Source organism: Monodon monoceros, unplaced genomic scaffold (genome assembly GCF_005190385.1).
Source record: "Monodon monoceros isolate NGI ecotype Baffin Bay Population unplaced genomic scaffold, NGI_Narwhal_1 Super_Scaffold_22, whole genome shotgun sequence".
Classification (NCBI taxonomy): Eukaryota; Metazoa; Chordata; class Mammalia; order Artiodactyla; family Monodontidae; genus Monodon; species Monodon monoceros.
In genome coordinates, this window is record NW_021703779.1 from 91,152,663 (window position 1) to 91,171,474 (window position 18,812).

Below are 18,812 nucleotides of genomic sequence, written 5' to 3' on the forward strand. Positions count from 1 at the left end.
GGCTGAGGCTGAAGTCCAGGTGTCCTGTCTCCAACATGAATATTCTTTCCCTTTATGATTCATTAGATACTGAGCTGATTAAAATCAAGGCCATTGAATAGATGGTTCTCTGTTGCCCCTGTGTCTCTATGGAGTAGTAGGGATCACTGTGGAAGTAATCTGTGCCAGTGGCTCTACTGGCTGTGTTTTCCGGCCACCTGGAGAGACCCAAAGTGTTTCAAAGAACTGCAGGGAAGCACCGGAGTCATCTCTCCCCACTTTGCCAGCAAGCCGGGGGCAGGCCTAGTCATCTTTGATTCATCCATTTCCCTCCTGACCCCTACACCCAATCCATGGAAATCTCATCAGCTCCTTCAAAACATATCTTGTAGTTTAAGAGATGTATCAACCAAATGTAATCTGTGAGCGTCATTTGGATTCTGATTCAAGACCAGGTAATTATAAAAAAATATATTTATGAGACAATCATAAACCTGAATTCTGACTTAACAGATATTGTCATTTCTGATAATTAATTAGTGGTGATGAAATCATCATTATGTTTTTAAAAAGTCCTTATCTCTTAGAAACACTGAGGTATTTGTAATGAAATGCTACATCTGCTGTTGGCTTCAGATTGGCCATGAGTTGCTAATTATTGACGCTAGGTGATGGGTACACAGGGGGACCATTATGCCACTCTCCCTACTTTGTATGTGTTTGAAATGTTCTGTAACAAAAATTTTAAACTTTTTACATTTTGAATCCATGTACTTCTCTCCATTTCCACTGCCATCATCCTAGTCCAAGCCACCACCATTCCTCACCAGGATTGTTGCAGTAGCCTCTGTTTGCTGCCTTCCCCTCCCCCCATCCTCCATAACCCAGCCCCCCAACTCCCAGTACCACCAGAGAGATCTTAAAAATACAAGTCAGGGCCTTCCAATGGCTTCCCATTACATTTAACATAAAAGCCACATCTGACCTACAAAGGTCTCCATGATATGGCTCCTGCCTCTCTGCCTGGTTCTTGGCCTCGCTCACTCTTCTCCACCCGCTCACCTTCTTGCTGTTCCTCTAAAGCACTGAGCTTGTTCCAACCTCAGGGTGTTGACACTTATGGTTCCCTTGGCCAGAAACACTCTTCCCGACCTTTCACATGACTCGCTCCCTCATAATAAGCGATCCCTCAGAGAGGCCCTTCTTGACCACTCTGTCCAAAGGTGCCCATCCCATTACCCATCCACACTCCAACACTTTTACCCTTTTTTTATCTTCTATGTATCACTTACCAATATATGAACTTGTTCTCCCTTCATTTGTTTACTTGTTGATTCTCTCCCCTCCCTCATCCCCCCCAATTGGAATGTACTTTCCTCAAGGACAGGGACTTTTACTTATCTGACTGTTAGTTGCTGTTGCAGCCTTAGAGTCCAGCAGAAGGCCTGGCAAATAGGGGCCCTCAAAAAGCATTTGTTGGGTGAAAGAATCTAAGATACAAGGGCACATAGGAAAGTGAAAATAGGATCACTAACACTAACTACCATCTACTCAACAATTGATACGTGCCAGGCATTTATTAAGCCCTTTTCATGCATATTATCTCATTTAATTCTCATAAGCACCCCATTATTATCCCTTTTTTGGTAGGTTAGGAAACTGAGGCCCAGAAAAGTTAAGAAACCTGTCCAAGGTTACATAGCTAGAAACTGCTGAAATCAGAAGTCAAGCCTAGGTCTGTTTTAACTCTAGAGCTTGAGATTATAACCTCTAAGCTATATAGTCTCATAAAGAACCTAACGTCCCCATGGGTTTGAGAAACAAGACATTTCCTTAAATGCCTTCTAACAATGAAGATGGTGAAATTCTCTACAATAACCATAGGAAGGAGGTCCTCCTGTTAGCTTTCTATTGGTATAGCTTTTGTCCAATCAGATCCTTGAATACATGTTGACCAAATAGGGAGACTTACCGGGAGACCTGGAGGACCACTTATTCCTGGGAAGCCCTGAAGCCCTGGTTCACCCTGGAAAATCAACCAAAGCTTAGTGAGTAGCAGCAGGAAGCAGTGAACATAAAGGAGATAGTCCCCTTGAGTTACTTGGGCTGGGCAGTGGGAAACCATAGGGTATCCCAGTTGGGACACCAGAGGCTGGTGCAGATTGCCTAGTCTCCACAACTAGTAACTACACCAGGATGTCTTAGTTTACGGAGCCCTTAGTAGTGTGGAAAGGACCAAAGTCCATGACAGGCAAAGAAAACTATCCAAAACAGAGTCTCAAATGCTCAGGCTAATTGGGAGATAGAAAAGATGACCATCTGCTTTCTCTCTAGTGGAAGAAGCTGTTCAGTGCGATTTCCTCCATCAAATTACTGGCTGCAAAGACACCAATGGTTTTGGGAAAAGAGTAACAATTACAGTTTGCAGAGGGAAACATAATACTCTAATCTCTTTCCTTGATATGCTAATTTATCTATAAGTGCCATGAAAGGGCTCCCTAAGGTTTGGGAATGATTAGGGAGGCAGGCAATTTTTCATATGCTCCCAAACTGTTCCCAACTCAATAATTACTTCCTGTAAACCTGGAGAAGGCCTGGAGCTGTTGCTTCCACAAAGACAGAATTAAAGAAATGGGACTAAACACCTTCCCCTGCCTGGGTCCCTTGACCACAGGTGCAGGATCACAAAACTTAAGGAATCCCCAGGAAGGAAGGGAAGTCAGGTTATTGAAAGATATCTGCACACCTTAACAGCAAACAGTCATTCAAACACAACCATGTGTACACTCATATCAAAATACAGATTATAAAATATCTCGGTTAAACAGGTCTACAGCTTCAGCCTTGGTAGTTCAGATCAGGCAAATTAGGGCATCTACTGCCACTTGGTGACAGTATACACTATTTGCAGGGTCATCTTCTGAGGGCAAATAGTTTCTTTAAACAGATAACTTGAAAGCAACCATTATACCCTATTGCTCTGTCACAGTGCTTTGGGGACAACATAAGTATTGACAGGGTTGGTAGTTAGGAGGAAAAAAACCCAACTATTCAATGTTTGTTTTAAGTTATTCAGCATTTTGATAACTGAATCTGCAAAACAAACACAGAAAATAGCACTTGAACGAATATTCAGAAACCCATTTAAGCTCATATCCATATTACCCAGAACCCTCTATCCTTCCAGTATACTCTGGTTATTAGAGTTGAACTCTGGTATTAACAGGAAAAGGCTTATTAACTTCTTGTTCTCAAATGCTCACTACCTTGGATCCTTTCTTCCCTTTGGGAAATCCCATGAATTCCAGTTCCCCAGTAGATGGTGGGGGTCCTGCAGGGCCAGGCAGGCCAACATCCCCCTGTAAGATCAAAGGAAACATTAAGCAAAGCAGACACCACACAGATATTTCTCCGGAGGGTAGGTTTGTCCTCAGGATGTAATTCACAAATCAACTGTCCATGACTTTAGCCTCTTCACCCTCACCCTTGCATCAATGAGGAAACAAAGCTACCAGTCTCAAGGGGTGAAAAGAATTATAAGCCTGACCAGATGCATTTTGTACCAGCACTGCAGAGGGAGGAAACAAGATGGATGAAAGTAAATGGCAGGTTCACGGTTGCCATGGTCATGCCTGAAAGGGTGTTTAGAAGAAAGCAAAAAAGGATTTGAGCAAGGTAAATGGCTACCTCTTGGCAATAGTGATCAGACTCTAATTGGTCCAATCATTGCCAAGAGCACAAGAAGAGGCAGTGAAGTCCGTGTTGGAACACTGAAGACTGGATTTGCTCCTTGAAGACAGTGCAATCTACAAGAGGCAGCCGCCAAGGATGGGGAGGGCAAGCTCCCAGTCTCCCTTGAGGCTCCTAAATCACTATACAGTTTGTATAGAGGGAAATAGGAGAATGAGGGAAGGGAAATAAAAGGGAATGATGAGAGAGGGTTAAGAAGGAGAGATAGAGGAGATAGAGGAGGAGGAGGAGGAGGAGGAAGGATGGAGAGAAGAGAAGCAGAGAAAAGGAAAGAGAAGGCGATACAATATAATACAAATCAGCAGGGAAATACCCAGGTGGAAGGAAGAGAAAATATATCTCAAGAGCGTATGTTTGTAAGACATGTACATTTCACAGGTAGGAAGCAGGAAGACTACAATATTTTGAAGGAAAAAGACTACAGTAGCCTATGCGTGCACATGCAGCCCTATCACAAGCAGGCATATGTGTGCAGCTAGACACATTTCTAGGAGCATATGGACTGCAGAGCGTATGTTCCAAAATTTATTTACCTTGACTCCTTTCTCTCCTTGGAAACCTAACCCCATATTCCCCTGAGGCACAGGGGTGTAGGGAGGAAAAACAAAATCAATTACTAAACAACCTCCAGGAACTTAAATTGGAATGCAGTCTTTTTTACCAGAAAGTATGTTTAACCAGACCAGAATATCTCTGGGGAAACAAACTAGAGTACTTAGCGGTAGGAGGTCAAATGCCCCAAGACAAAGTATACTTACATCAGGACCAGGGAAACCAGGGGGGCCTGGAGGACCCTAGATTTAAAATGAAAGGAAAGAGCGCTTTTTAGTTTCAGCCCCGAAGAATCTAGGCACGTTGAGAGTCACTGAAGATAAGTCCCCCACCCCCTTGGTGTGGTCTGGCTTTGGTGTAGCAGATTCTAGCTCCTTCTCCCTGGGTTCCTTTTTTTAAAATCTCCTTTGAAATTTCCCCAGTTGACCTGATAACCACATTCATGCTAAGGTAGTGAAGACTTCATGTGTCATTCTCCCCATTAGGCCAGCACTTTTTAAATGATGACTTTTGGTGAAAGTAAACCAAAGTAATCAGTGGTGGTGGGATTTCACACATTGGAGAGAGAACAATCTGGGGATGTGGATTTCCCAGAACCACACAGATGACTGGCTATGCTCTTCCTATAGCCAGTGATGGGAAATAGGTAGGTGGGAAGAGCTCTCCAAGGTGAAGTACTGAGAAAGATTTTGAAGCTGCCTCTGTGCTCAGGGTGGGTGATAATGGTGTGATTAATTAGCAATGTCTGTCGTGGGTAAGGGGAGTGGAAGGTCACAATAAATGTGCCGGGTATTAGCCATCCTTGGGCTATACTTTAGGTTGAGCTAGACTAGGAGGCTTTGGAGGCACAGAGTGGATGGTCAGAGAGACTCTGATAAAAGAAGATAACAAATAGCTCCTTACAAGAGCATGCTTCACTTTAACCTCCTAGAATGGAAGTTGCCTTTCTCTGCTAGGAGGGCCTACATTTACATGGGCTTACATTTACTTCACGGCCTGGTAGGGAAAGCATTCATGTGAATGCTGTGAACACGTGGTAGATTTAGCTGGTTCTTACTTGCAATCCTGGTGGTCCTATGGGTCCCACAGCTCCTGGAGATCCGGGTGCTCCTTGTGGGCCCTAGAGAGGCATGCTTTTATCAAGGTCAAAAAAGTATGGCAGTTTCTCAAAAAAAATATATCCACAAGAATTGCACAAGAATGTTCATAGCAACTTTATTCATGATAGTTAAAAAGTGAGAAAACACGATGGCCCAAAACCTATGGGATGCAGCAAAAGCAGGTCTAAGAGGGAAGTTTATAGCAATACAATCCTACCTCAAGAAACAAGAAAAGTCTCAAATAAACAATCTAACCTTACACCTAAAGGAAATAGAGAAAGAAGAACAAACAAAACCCAAAGTTAGCAGAAGGAAAGAAATCATAAAGATCAGAGCAGAGATAAATGAAATAGAAACAAAGAAAACAATAGCAAAGATCAATTAAAACTAAAAGCTGGTTCTTTGAGAAGATAAACAAAGTTGATAAACCATTAGCCAGACTCATCAAGAAAAAGAGGGAGAGGACTCAAATCAACCAAATTAGAAATGAAAAAGGAGAAGTAAAAACTGACACTGCAGAAATACAAAGGATCACGAGGGATTACTACAAGCAACTATACGCCAATAAAATGGACAACCTGGAAGAAAGGCACAACCTGCCAAGACTGAATCAGGAAGAAATAGAAAATGTATATATCTATATCTATCTTAGATGTGTATGCACCTATTAGCAGAGCTTCAAAATACATGAAGCAAAGACTGATGGAACTGTAAGGAGAAATAGATAAAAAAATCAGTGAGGACAAAGAAGATCCATTAGGTCTGTTTATATTTTGTTTAGTTGTTCTATTAATTACTGAGGGAGGGATGAAATAGATAAATTCATGATTCTAGATGGAGATTTTAACATCTATACTCGCCCCAACCAGCTGAATACATAGTCTCTTCAAGTACATATGGAACATTCACCAAGATAATTCCATAGGTTGGGCCATAAAATAAAACTGAACAAATATAAAAGCATTGAAATCATCCAGAATATGCTCTCTAACTGCAATAAAATCAAACTAGAAATCAATAATATAAAGATATCTGGAAAGTCACAAATTTGGGGAAATTAAACGCCACAAGTCTCCATGGGTCAAAGAAAAAATCCGAAGGGAAACTAGAAAATATTTTGAAATGAATGATGACAATATTGAAAGCAAGAGAACGAAATCTGAAGAGCAAGATGGTATGGGAAAATGCATGGCCCTGTTAAAGCTGGGGAGCAGGAATAAGGTGATATGTGCTTAGGTAAGGGATGGAGAGGCTTAGTGAAGTTGAGACTTAGGAGGGAGAGAAAGTAGGGGTTCAAAGGTTCCCCAGGAATATATGAGAGTAGAACATTGCTCTGACAATAACTAATAACCTGTGGTCTCCTTACTGATCACAAATCTCTTATCCAGCCAGGAACCCTCCCCCCTCCCCAAATCTAAGTGGTTTATTTATCATGTCTGTATATGCATACAAACACTGTACTTCTGGGGGCAGGGAAAGGCATCTCTAAGAGAAGTTATGCAGCAAACACACTGGATGTTATTCTACAGGTTTAGTTAACACACCATCTAAGCCAATGCTGTTTCACTCTAGGAGACCTCTATGCCCTTGGTCCTCACTCATCCCTGTTTACACGTGTGCTTGCTCACACTACTCTCTCTGTTTAGAAAGCTTCCTCCCATTGCCAGCCAGCCTAAATGTCACCCACACTGTTCAGAGGCTACCTTCTCTTAGATATAAAGTTTCTCATGATGTAGCCTTAGGTGGACAGCATCTCTTTCTTGATGATGTCAGTGGAATCCTTACGCCACATTCCTACTAGTTTTTCACATCCTGGGGTGGGAGGTGGCTGTGTGTGTGTGCAGAGACCGTGTCTGAATTGTCTCAGGGATCATTCCTAGCCCTTTGCTCAGTATCTGTTCTGCTCAGTATCTGTTCTGGAATGGAAGAAGAAAGGAAGGAACCGTGATACAGGAAAAGAGGAGGAGAGAAGGGGTCTTTATGAAGCCACTTCAAAGGAAAATGACGACAATGTGGAAAGTCAAGGAAAAACAAAGCTCTTATTAATACAACTCACGGCCTTTCATGGACTCACTCTTATTGAGTCCCTAAAAAAAATTTCTACGTGGAATACCTTTTAAAGAAGAGTGTTTTGCTTCTTTTATTTTACCCACAGTACTCTGAACACACAGAAAACACTTAATAAATGCTTGCCAAATGACAGGCAAAATTCTTTCCTAATACATCCCAGGGAGGATGCAGGTCCCTGGCCGAGAGGTCTGAAAGCCAGCCTGCCATGTCACTGGAGGTAGACAGTCCATCCTCTCAGTACTTTCTCATTTGGCAAATGTCGACAGAGTGATCTATTCTACTTTACCTCTCTGGATTGTCCTTGAGAAGCTCTACAAAGACCTTCGAACACCGTAGAGAGGAATGAAAAGGGGTCATTGGTACTGTTGACTACACAAACATTGGGAGCTCAACACATAGGTAACAACTTACAGTGATTCCATCCAGTCCGGGCAGCCCAGGCTCCCCCTGAGAAACAGACAAAGGCAGGACATTGAAGAGATGAATACATTAAGCTTGTGGTATTTCACAGATAACTGACCTAAGATGCAATAGGCATAAAAACGCATCACTGAAGCTTGGGTCTCCTCTGTCAAGGTCTTGTGTTTTAAATAATGCATGAATTGGAGAGATTCAACCATCTATTTTTTTTTCCCTAAGAAAAATCTAGACTCTAGAAGAAAAATATTATAGCCTTGGTTGAACAGGAATTCATATTTTACTTGGATTAATTAATTTTCACCTTTGCTAGGAACTTATCAATTAGAAACTGCTTCTGCGGGCTGGTGATTTTCCTGCTCTTTCTGGAGGAAAGCAAAGCTACCTTCCAGTGTACCTTCATCCCCAGAGAATCTGTGCCCATATGTATACAACGCAAATCAGACATTTCAAGGGAGAATCAATAGAGCATGTAGTCTCTGATTACGTTTTAATTACTTTGCAGCACCTTAAGTCACCGTATGAATCTGTAATATAACCATCTTGTGGAAATTGCTGTGTTCCGCTGGGTCCAGGGTCTCTTTGGTTTTTGGCAAAACCATTTAATCAGTGTTTGCTACAACAATGGTCACATTCTGACACCTGCTAGTCTTACCCCGCTTGGCTTACAGTGAAAAATCAGCTCTCTGCAACCTGGGAAGAGCACTGCCTGGGTTTTAGCTCTTGGGGAAGCTGGCTTGTGCCTGTGAGCGAGTCACATAGCCTCAGGCTACCTCAGTTTTTCTATCTGTAAAATGAGCAACATGAATCTGACAATCATGAGGTCCTTTCCAAGTCTAGCATTCCATCTTCAGCTATGGCTTCTATAGCCAAGAACCCAAACCCTGTACCTTCTTCAGTTCTCAGCTACCCACACCCATCACTGCCTTCCAAAGTGATTTCCAATATTTCTGGCTCTGTGCATGGGTGGAAGACAGAAAGGTGCCATCTTCAGCTGAGTGAGCTTGGGTGCATCTTCCCCTCAGATGTTGCACACATAGATTCCTGTCTGCTCCCAGGGAAATGATGGGCTCCCTTCCCACTCTGCAAGGGATTAGGGTCAGTCATTTGGCACCAGAGTTTACTGAAGGCCCACAGGATACCAAGCAGCATACATCAAGAATACAGCCACAAGAATACAAAAGGTTCTTGTCAATTCCAGGAAGAGATGGAAGTTTCCAGCCAGCTGCAGGGTTGATGGGCAACTTTTGTAGATAGCCAGGGGCCCAGCGAGGGTGATGGCTGGTATGCAGGTACAGAAAAGGGCGGAGCCATGATCCTGGGCTGGTGGCCATGTTAAGATGGGCAGAGACATACATAGCTTCAAACCAAGGTATGCAGACATCAAAGATTCTGTAGTAGACAAAAGGTATCTGCCTCCAGGAAATGTCTCGGCTTGTCAAGGAAAATGACACCCATGCAAACAGTTTGTTTGCCGATCTGTCCCCTATTTTTGGCCTAGATCTTACAAAGCAAATCTTTTTGACAGTATGGTTGCAAACATTTCTGTCAATGTTTCCACTACAAAAAGCTCTGGATTCTTTTAAAATCCAGCTTGGTCTGCTCCTTAAAATAGAGACACAGATGCTAGTTCTGGAAATGTTTTCATTGGATGTGGGGCTCCACTCCGGGGAACTCCGCTTATAGCCTACTCAGCTGTCTGCCTTAGAGGCTCTTACCTTCATTCCTTTGAAACTACCTTGGGCAAGGATAGGTTCACCTTTAGAGCCTTTCTGACCAGGAAGCCCCTGAGCAAAATAAGAAAATTTTGTGAAGAAATGCACGCACGCACGCACGCACACACACACACACACACACACACACACACACACACACACACACAGTATTGTTAATAGTGTGATCTGATCAGACAGAGGATGGAAAAGCAAGAGCCTGAAACCATGTGGCTTATTCTATGGCAGAGTTGGCCATGCTAAAGGGGCAAAGTACATCCCCTGAACTGTGCTGTGTCTCGGAGCTGCATGCCTGCTCCCCCAGCAAGTCAGAAGTCTGTAAAGGGATTAGAAAGTAGACTTTGAATCCATTCAGAGTACCAATCTGAACATCCACATATAATACACATGCCGTTTATAAGCCTATAGCTCACCTGCTCCATATCTCACAGGTACAAGTCACTGACAGGGACTAGGTCTAGGACAGAGGTTAGTGGACTTTTTCTGTAAAGAGCCAGATAGTAAGTAATATAGGCTGTGTGGGCCATATCTGTGCTCCATTTCATATTCTTCTGTTTTTCTTCACAATCTTTTAAAAATGGAGAAACAAGCCATGGGACAAGGGTCCCATGGGCCAGTTTGCAGATGCCTGGTCTAAGATATAGCTACAAAACCATCTCCACCCTGTGCTTCTACCATATAACTTCAGTTTCTACACCTAAGAGGCTAGTGTGCCTCACTGTTAACATGGAAAACAGTTCAAAGTATGCCCAACCCATCCAGTCAGCCAGACTTTTTAATGTCTCAGTGGCAGATGCCACCTAATGTCTGCTAGATGTTGGCCTCCTGGGGAAAATCAATATCCCTATACCTAAGGGGAAGTTGGGATTAGTGTTGGGGGTAGGGCTAAGCTTTGGGGACTGAAGCGTTGATTGAATGATGGATTCCTGAGTTCAAGGTCCATAGGTATAATAAAAGTACAATGTGGTTCCAGAAGCGCAAACCAGCTTCTTTCCTAACACTTCCAATTTCCCCTTATTCTCATGGCCACTACTTTCATCAAAGAAGATTCAAAGGATATCCATTCAGTATTCAGCAGGGTTAGTAAGGTTCAGCTTAGTAAAATACACACCCAAGTTCCTATTTAGGCTTAAGGGGAGGTTTAGGGACAGGATTAGGTGTTACCCTGGTCCTTTGGCTGTCAGGGGCTGTTTATTACCTCAAAATTTCTTTTCTCCCTCTTGGGGGCAGTAATTCCTTACTTTGCTGGATTTCCATTGTCTTAACACAGATGTGATTTGTTTTCCTCCCCTGTTGCCATGGCAGTGTTTGGAGGCCTCTGTGACTCAACCAGCTCATACTATGTTGGTAATACATCTTTCTCCCCCGCTCCCTGCTGTATATTGGTTTGGTCCTTAGTTGTGAAGGTCCTTATGCCAATCTGGCGCTTGTGCTTTGTCCGTCTCACCTTCTCACGTATGCACTCACACCCACAACTTGGTCACTGAAGGCAATTCTCTTCCAGTAAAACGCCAATTAATTCACGTAGCTATGGAGTCTAACAGATCGTGTAATTTCTAGCTAAATGTATCACATCAGCACCCTTATTCTCTTAGATTATTTCAAATGAGGTTGAGAATGGGCTTGAAATGTGTTATTTTTCTCTTTCCAGCCACTCATAAAAGTAGCCTTGCAAGGGCATGGTATCTTTTAGAGATCTTTTAGAGCCCAATATTTGAGCTCTATCTGGATGAATGGAATGAAATAAAAGTGATGACACCAAGATCCAACAAACGTCTTAACAATCCCAGAACTGAGGGTTGTGATGTGGGGAGCGGGTGGGAAGAGGGAAAACTACGTCACTGTAGAGCAGGATTTCTCAACCATTTCTCACTATTGATACTTTGGGACAGATGATTCCTTGATGTTGTGATGGGGGGCTATCCTGTGCCAGTAGCACACCCCCAGTTATGAAGACCAAAAGTGTCAATAATGACTGTCAAATGTCCCCGGGGGTGGGGCCAGGGCAAAATCACCGCTGGTTAAGAATCGCTGGTAGAGACCAAGCTTGCCAAGCCCTTTGGGTCACTGTTAGTGCTCCCATGATCCCATGTAAGCCTTCCAAGTACTGCATCTCCCCATATCGTCTAATGTGGGAAAACGTCAAATAGCCCAAGTGTGTACTTTGCTCTAAAATTTACTACAGTCTTTTCATAATCCTGCCAACTCTAAAAGCATCATTAAAAAAAACCAAACCTAAAAGTAGTGTAGCATGTGTACACTTCCCTGCAGTGGTTGCCCCTCAGCTACTTAACGAGCTCTCCAGAGAAGCAGAAAATAGGGCACACTTGGAGGCAAGCAAAGACATTTGAAATAATGTACAAAGATCTGGCAGCATACGGGTGGTCCGAGAAGCCCGGGATAGCCATCAGGGCCTGGAAATCCAACAGCTCCTTGAGTTCCATTACAGCCATCCAGGCCAGGTGGGCCTCTGGGTCCTGGCTGTCCAGGGTGGCCCTGTTCAAAGAGAAAGAAGGGATCAAGTCAGCCACAGGACTCTCAGCTACTCCGACAAGCTCCACAGTGAGAGAAGTCAAGGATGCTGTCAAACTCTGGCTCCTTGCCCACTCCCTTTGCCCCATCGCCTCTGCTGCCATCGCTGTTCATTGTACTCAGGTGTAGATGGCTGATGACAGCTCAGTGTTACCCCTCCCCAAAAGATCGATGTTTTAATAGGGTCCAAGCTGAAACCAAAGGGATCAAACGTGAAGAGATGGGCTACACAGGGTGCTGCAACTTCACCTTCCTTCAGTACAAAGATGTACTAAGATGTACTAAGATGGGGCTTAGCTGCCAGGCAGCTGGACTGCTACCAACAGGGAATCACGCCAGGCCTTGGGAATTCCTCAGAACAGACTGGAACCTGGGCAGCCTGGCATGGCTTTCTGTATTGGAAGCTCTGCATGGGAAATGAGGCTGGATTTTGGTCAAGAGCAGAAGGAGTTTCCATAGCACCACCTCTCCTGAATGCTGCTTGGTCAAAAATAAACAAGTCAAGGAAGAACCACACTTTGAACCTTATTTTGTCATTATCTCACGTCATGCTATTGCTTCAGTCAAGGAACTGTATCTTCTCTTCTTCATACTCATTACTGAGGCAGTTGTTTTGCTGGGGTATCAGTAATCATTCACATACAGTTGGTGTCTGAATTCAGTAATTCTGTGCTTCCTTGGTGCATAGAATCTACCTCTTTTTAGGAAATATATCTTTTTCAATCTATCAAAAGCAGGCTGTGTGTTGGGCATGGAACAAAGAGATGACCTGAAAGACCAAAAATCTAGATGGGTCAATAAAAGGTAGACTCCCACCCTTCCATACACACTTTTAAAAGCCATATATATATATATATATGTAATATATATATAGACACACACACACATACATACACATATATATACATGTATATACATATATTTTATTTGGCTTTAAAATATATATTTGGCTTTAAAAAATATATACATATATGTATAATATATATGTGTATATATTTAATGATTTGAGGGAAACATGCCATGTGTTCAAAAATCAACTTTTCAAATTATTAGAGGAAACAACCTTTTGTCAAATGCTTATTGTGAGAATGCTCCACAGAATTCTGTTTCATTTTCATTGCTGTTATAGTTGTAGGAGATAGATGATACGTTAATGCAAGAGTATGAGTCTAGACTGCTGGACTTACGGAATGCAGAGTCCAGAGGAGTGGTCAATAAACATATCTTTGCAATAAACCTGTTATAAGCTGTGCCTCTCCAGACTCAGGTGAGGAGTTTTATTTGCACTGGGGAAACTGAGACAGCTTACTAGAGTCATCAACATTTTATTACCAAATGAGATGGCTATTCCTGTTTGCCCTGAAGATCTACACTCTACCTTCCCTAGATCTGTGCCTTGGGAGGCTGACCTTCATGGATGGTACTGTCTAGGCTCCCTTTCCCTCTGTCTTCCAATTATATTTGGTCACTGGGAGGCACAAGCAGGAGATGGGAGAGCACGAGAAGGACGAGCACAGATTGTTTATTTCTCCCATGCCCTCCCTCCTTGGCTATATTTCTGACAATGGCCACATTTCTCTATAATCTTAGCTCCCACTGGGCAACTGTTATTCCATGGCTCCAGGTCTTACAGGGTTCCAGTATTACCACTCCTCCTTTCCCCTTTGGGACTAGGGGTGGTAACAGCTTTGTGCTGGTTGCTTCACCCTGCACTGTTGTTTCCCTTAACCCTGCTTGCATCCTTTAAATAAGCCCTTCACTTAACTCTATTTAGTCGACCCCTTCAGGTGGAGTGTCTATTTCTTCCTGGGATCCTAATCACCATTTTTAAATGTCCCGGCCAAGTTTGCTAGGGGTTATCTCTCAACTGGGTAACAGAGATGAGTTAAGACAAGACAACAGGCTGGCTCAGTACTAGGGATCTTCCTTAGTCCTGGGACCTTGGTTTTGCCCTTTCTGGGTAGAGATAATGACTTTACATATGTGTGTGCCAGCTCTCCAAGGGAATGCAGCTCTTTGAGAGAGAAAACCACGGTTCTATATAATCACAGGGGATTGAACACACAGAATAGGTGGATCTGCTGTATTCCAGAAAAGCAATGTTCCTCAGAACCCAGAATGCAAAGGAAAAGTTTCCATTTGGTGAGTGGTACATGGTCACTTTGAAGATATAAACCTCGTGTATTCATTTATGAGTCTCTAGGCGGGGAAATGTTTGAGATTGACTCCATGGGAAAAGCTAAACATAAATTGCAAAGGACAACTTGACAACTTCTGCTTCCAACTTGTTTGAACTGAAAACATTGGCTCAACCTCCATTTCTTGTGGGTGCCAACAGCCCAACTCACAGCTGTGATATCGTTAAAAGCCACAGCCCTACCGTCCCTCGTCCACGTTGTTTTAATGTTGAATATCTTGATGACTGCTTGTTTGTTCACTCTCAACTGGTGGCCGTGCCCCTTAGTGCACAGACTTGGATGCTCTTGCTCATTCATGTGGAAAGTGTCTACATGACAGCAAAAATGGAGTTCTGGGACCAAAACCAGTGACACAGATGTGAGCAGTCCGCCAATATCAAGAGGGGAAACCAGATTTGTGCAGTGATCCAGTTTAGTAAGATGTGTTTTGGGGAAGCTGTTGGTTTTAGCCAAATGGCTTAATAAAGTGCTGCTGAGAGTTGGGCAAAATCATTAGTCAGACTGGGCTGAGGGCATCTGTGTTTTCCTCTGTCTGAGGGAGTCTTGCCAGTCTGAGAACTGCTGCTTCTATAGGCACTAGAGGTTGGACTCAGTCCCCCCAATACTTCTGGAGTTCCCGCTCTATGCTGAATTTAGCCCTGGGGTCTCTGAGGCCTCTGAGAGGAGCAGGAGACAGACTCTGTGCTTTCAAGGAGCTAGATAAGGCTATCGTACAAGACAGTCAATAAATACCATGCACCATATGTAATAAGGAGCTAGAGTGTGTGGGACAGACACCAAAGACTCCTGGAAGAATAGAGATGGAAAGGAGAGGTAAGCTGTCAACAGGAGGTGCTCATTAATACATCATGAATAGCTGGAAGAGAGGGAGGGAACAGGGGATAATAATTTCTTAGAGTAAGTGAGGCTTGGAGCCTGAAGCTAAAGCGATTGAAAGTCAAAAGAAAAAATGTGCAACCTTAGGTCAAGGGAAGGGCCAAGGGAGTGGGGACTTCTACTGGGAGCAGCGCACTCATTTGGAGTAATCTGGACAGCTGTGACTCATTCTCCCAAGCAACGAAGCCCTCAAAGAGAAGTGGTCAATTTCTAGAAGCCCTCTGGCTCTGTTGGCCACAAGTTGGAGGCAGAAGTGTCCAGCTGGACTCTGGGGTGGGTTCCAGCTCAGAACTGGAATCAGCCTCTGCTTCGCAGGATTTCCTTCCAGCCCCCATTAAAAAGAGACTACAGGAGGAAGGGTAAGGTACTGTTGCGAGCTTCAAATCCTCCACTCATCTCTGGTGAAGCCAGCTCTGCAGGATGAATGGAAGAGGTGGCCTCCAGTTTGCTAGTTTCCCTCACCCATTGGTTCCCACAAGATACACATTCTGAGTGGAGACTCTGGACGACGCGGTCATAGAACACAGACATGAGAAAACGCCAGGGGATGGCGTAAAAGGGTGGCCAACCCCATCCACTTATTTCCCCACTGGCCCCTTCCTGGGCATTTTTCAGACTCTGCAGTTGAATAACAGGCAGAAATATGATGGCCGATTTGTTGATACGTATAACAAATACAAGCTAAGTGAGCCTTCTATTCTCCAAATCCACAAATGTATACGAGATCTGGGGAAAAAGTGAATCAGATGATAATATCTTTGAGGGCAGAGCCATATGCCTTTTTTGTATTCCCATAGTAGAGTGCTAGCACATAGCGGGTACTCAAGAAATACCTATAGATTGGCACAAAGAAATTCGAACCCCCTTAGCGGATACTAGATGATTATGTAGCGTAACACAAGAAGTTGTTAAGTCAAGAGTTTACCAAACTGCTTTGATATGATTCAAAAGAACCCCATAGAGGTTGTTTGAAAGATAAACGTATGATGTAGGACTTCCCTCAAATGGAGGAGCTCCATTTTTTCCTGTTCTATATATGCTGAGCTTCTACACAAGATTTGGTTCTTCTCTTAAGGTTGAAAACCACTGCTAGAGGCAAACACAGTCCAGGCTAAAGATTAAATATATAGAGAAGTGCTGAAGGATATAACTAAAAAGTGATAGCAGTAAGTTCCAAATACTGTATCTTAAAGGCTGGAGAAATGTTACCATGCAACCTCCAGTGGCAGGATAAGCGGGGATATTGGGTGAAAATGGAGAAACTAAGGGATTGAGCTGGATGGAATGGGAAAAGGAGATGTCTGCAAGCTCCAGACTCCCCACTTATCTCCAGCAAAGCCAGTTCCTCAGGATGAATGGAAAAGGCTGTCTCCAAGTGATCTTAGGAGTAGCCACTTTGTAAAAACCATCAACAAAGCAAAAAAACAACCCAATGAATGGGAGAAGATATTTGAAAATGATATGACTGATAAGGGGGTAATATCCAACATATATAAACAGCTCATACAACTCAATATCAAAAGAACAAACAGCCCAATTAAAAAATGGGCAGAAGAACTGAATAGACATTTTTCCAAAGAAGCAATGCAGATGGCCAACAGGCACATGAAAAAACGCTCAACGTCACTAATCATCAGGAAATGCAAATCAAAACCACAATGAGGTATGACCTCACATCTATCAGAATGGCTATCCTCAAAAAGAACACAAATAACAAATGTTGACAAGGATGTAGAGAAAAGGGAACCCTCCTACACTGTTGGTGGGAATGTAAACTGGTGCAGCCACTGTGGAAAATGGTATGGAGGTTTCTCAAAAAAATAAAAATAGAGCTACCATATGACCCAGCAATTCCACTCCTGGGTATATATCCGAAAAAAACAAAAACACTAATTCAAAAAGATACATGCACCCCAATGTTCATAGCAGCATTATTTACAATTGCCAAGATATGGAAGCAACCTAAGTGTCCATCAACAGATGAATGGATAGAGAAGATGTGGTATATATATACCACAATGGAATACCACTCAGCCATAAAAAAGACCATTAAAGCAACATGGATGGACTTGCAGGGTGTTATGCTAAGTGAAATAAGGCAGACAGAGAAAGACAAATACTGTACGATGTCAATTATATGTGGAATCTAAAAAATACAACAGACTAGTGAATATAACAAAAAGGAAGCAGACTCACAGATACAGAGAACAAACTAGTGGTTACTGGTGGGGGAAGGGAGGGGCACTATAGGGGATGGGGGAGTGGGAGGTACAAACTATTGGGTGTAAGACAGGCTCAAGGATGTATTGTACAACACAGGCAATATAGCCAATGTGCTGTAATAACTGTAAATAAAAAGCAACCTTTAAAAATTGTATTTAAGAGTCAAAAAGAAAAAACAACTAAAGGGAAATTCACTCTGAAATAAGGCTGAAGAAAGAAATTATTAAAATTAAATGTATTAAGGTATCACTAAGTATTTTTCTATCTAATTTCATGAACCCCCTTAATTTTCTTATAATGAGGATGTATGTGCTCTAATGTGGCACTATCTTCACACCAGTCCCTCATCCCCAATGAAAGCTCCCCTCAAGCCATAAGACCTAACTCATTTTGGCTAAGATACTGATGGTCTTCTATGCCTGCACATGTCTCTGCATCCCCCAACCATATGGTTTAGCTCTGCCCGTAACTGAATCCCAAGGAAACTGTGGATGAGCACTGCCCTTTAAGCCTTACCACGCACATCTCAACACTTGACCCTGAGCACGTGTGCCTGAGACAGGATGTTGTTAAGGCCAAAGTGCTTGAGCTATGAGGCAGAACCTAGAGGTTGTATTAAAAATGCCTCTGTGCAATGGATAAACAACAAGGTCCTACTGTAGAGCACAGGGAACTATATTCAGTATCCTGTGATAAACCATCATGGAAAAGAATATGAAAAAAATGTATATATATATGTATAACTGAATCATTTTGCTGTACACCAGAAACTAACACAACACTGTAAATCAACTATACTTCAATAAAATAAATTTCAAAAATGCTTCTATGAACACACTCACCGGAATCCCATTGATGCCAAGAAAGCCAGGAACTCCCATGGGACCCTAAGAAAAGGCGTAGGGAGAGGAATGTAAGAGATGATATAACTGATCTCCATTAGATGAAGTGGGTTTGGTCATGTGATTCATGACCTAAGTCGTTAAGAATATTTTGTACCTCCCTCCCCACATTGCATCACCTTGCTCCCTATTCCACTCCCAAGCAATCACTAGCCTCTACCTAAGGTCTCGGACAGTTCTTGTCTTAGACAACGTGGTGTAAGACCTAAAAATAAGGCTCAATATTACATGCTGCCTTGACATCTGGGAAAACTGGGAGGGCCTCAAATGGCCTAAGCAAAAGTTCACTTCTCCACTCTGCTTCTGAAGATAAGGTCTCTTGAGCAAACGACCCTTCTTATTAAATAGACCAGGTGCAGTTCTTGCTTATTCCTGAGTAGTGGGTTTCCGTCCCCTGCTGGCCCACTGAATTATTCAAACAAGCCAGTCATACTCTCCCTCGAGAATCAAGGGGCACTCACCCTGTTGACATGACAAAAG

At 43.0% G+C, this 18,812-nt stretch overlaps 1 protein-coding gene across 2 annotated transcripts in view; it reads right to left on the reverse strand.

Moving 5' to 3' along the window:
- The window catches only part of COL4A6 (collagen type IV alpha 6 chain), a 283,132-nt gene that overhangs the window by 47,040 nt on the left and 217,280 nt on the right, over positions 1–18,812 (reverse strand). For both annotated transcript variants that reach the window (XM_029241453.1, XM_029241452.1), the window contains exons 5-13: positions 18,273–18,317; positions 11,981–12,097; positions 9,587–9,655; positions 7,863–7,898; positions 5,339–5,401; positions 4,488–4,523; positions 4,263–4,304; positions 3,246–3,338; positions 1,952–2,005 (exon numbers count right to left, since the gene is read on the reverse strand). In XM_029241453.1, coding sequence (XP_029097286.1) covers positions 1,952–2,005; positions 3,246–3,338; positions 4,263–4,304; positions 4,488–4,523; positions 5,339–5,401; positions 7,863–7,898; positions 9,587–9,655; positions 11,981–12,097; positions 18,273–18,317 — 555 coding nt within the window. The remainder of the gene's footprint in view (positions 1–1,951; positions 2,006–3,245; positions 3,339–4,262; positions 4,305–4,487; positions 4,524–5,338; positions 5,402–7,862; positions 7,899–9,586; positions 9,656–11,980; positions 12,098–18,272; positions 18,318–18,812) is intronic.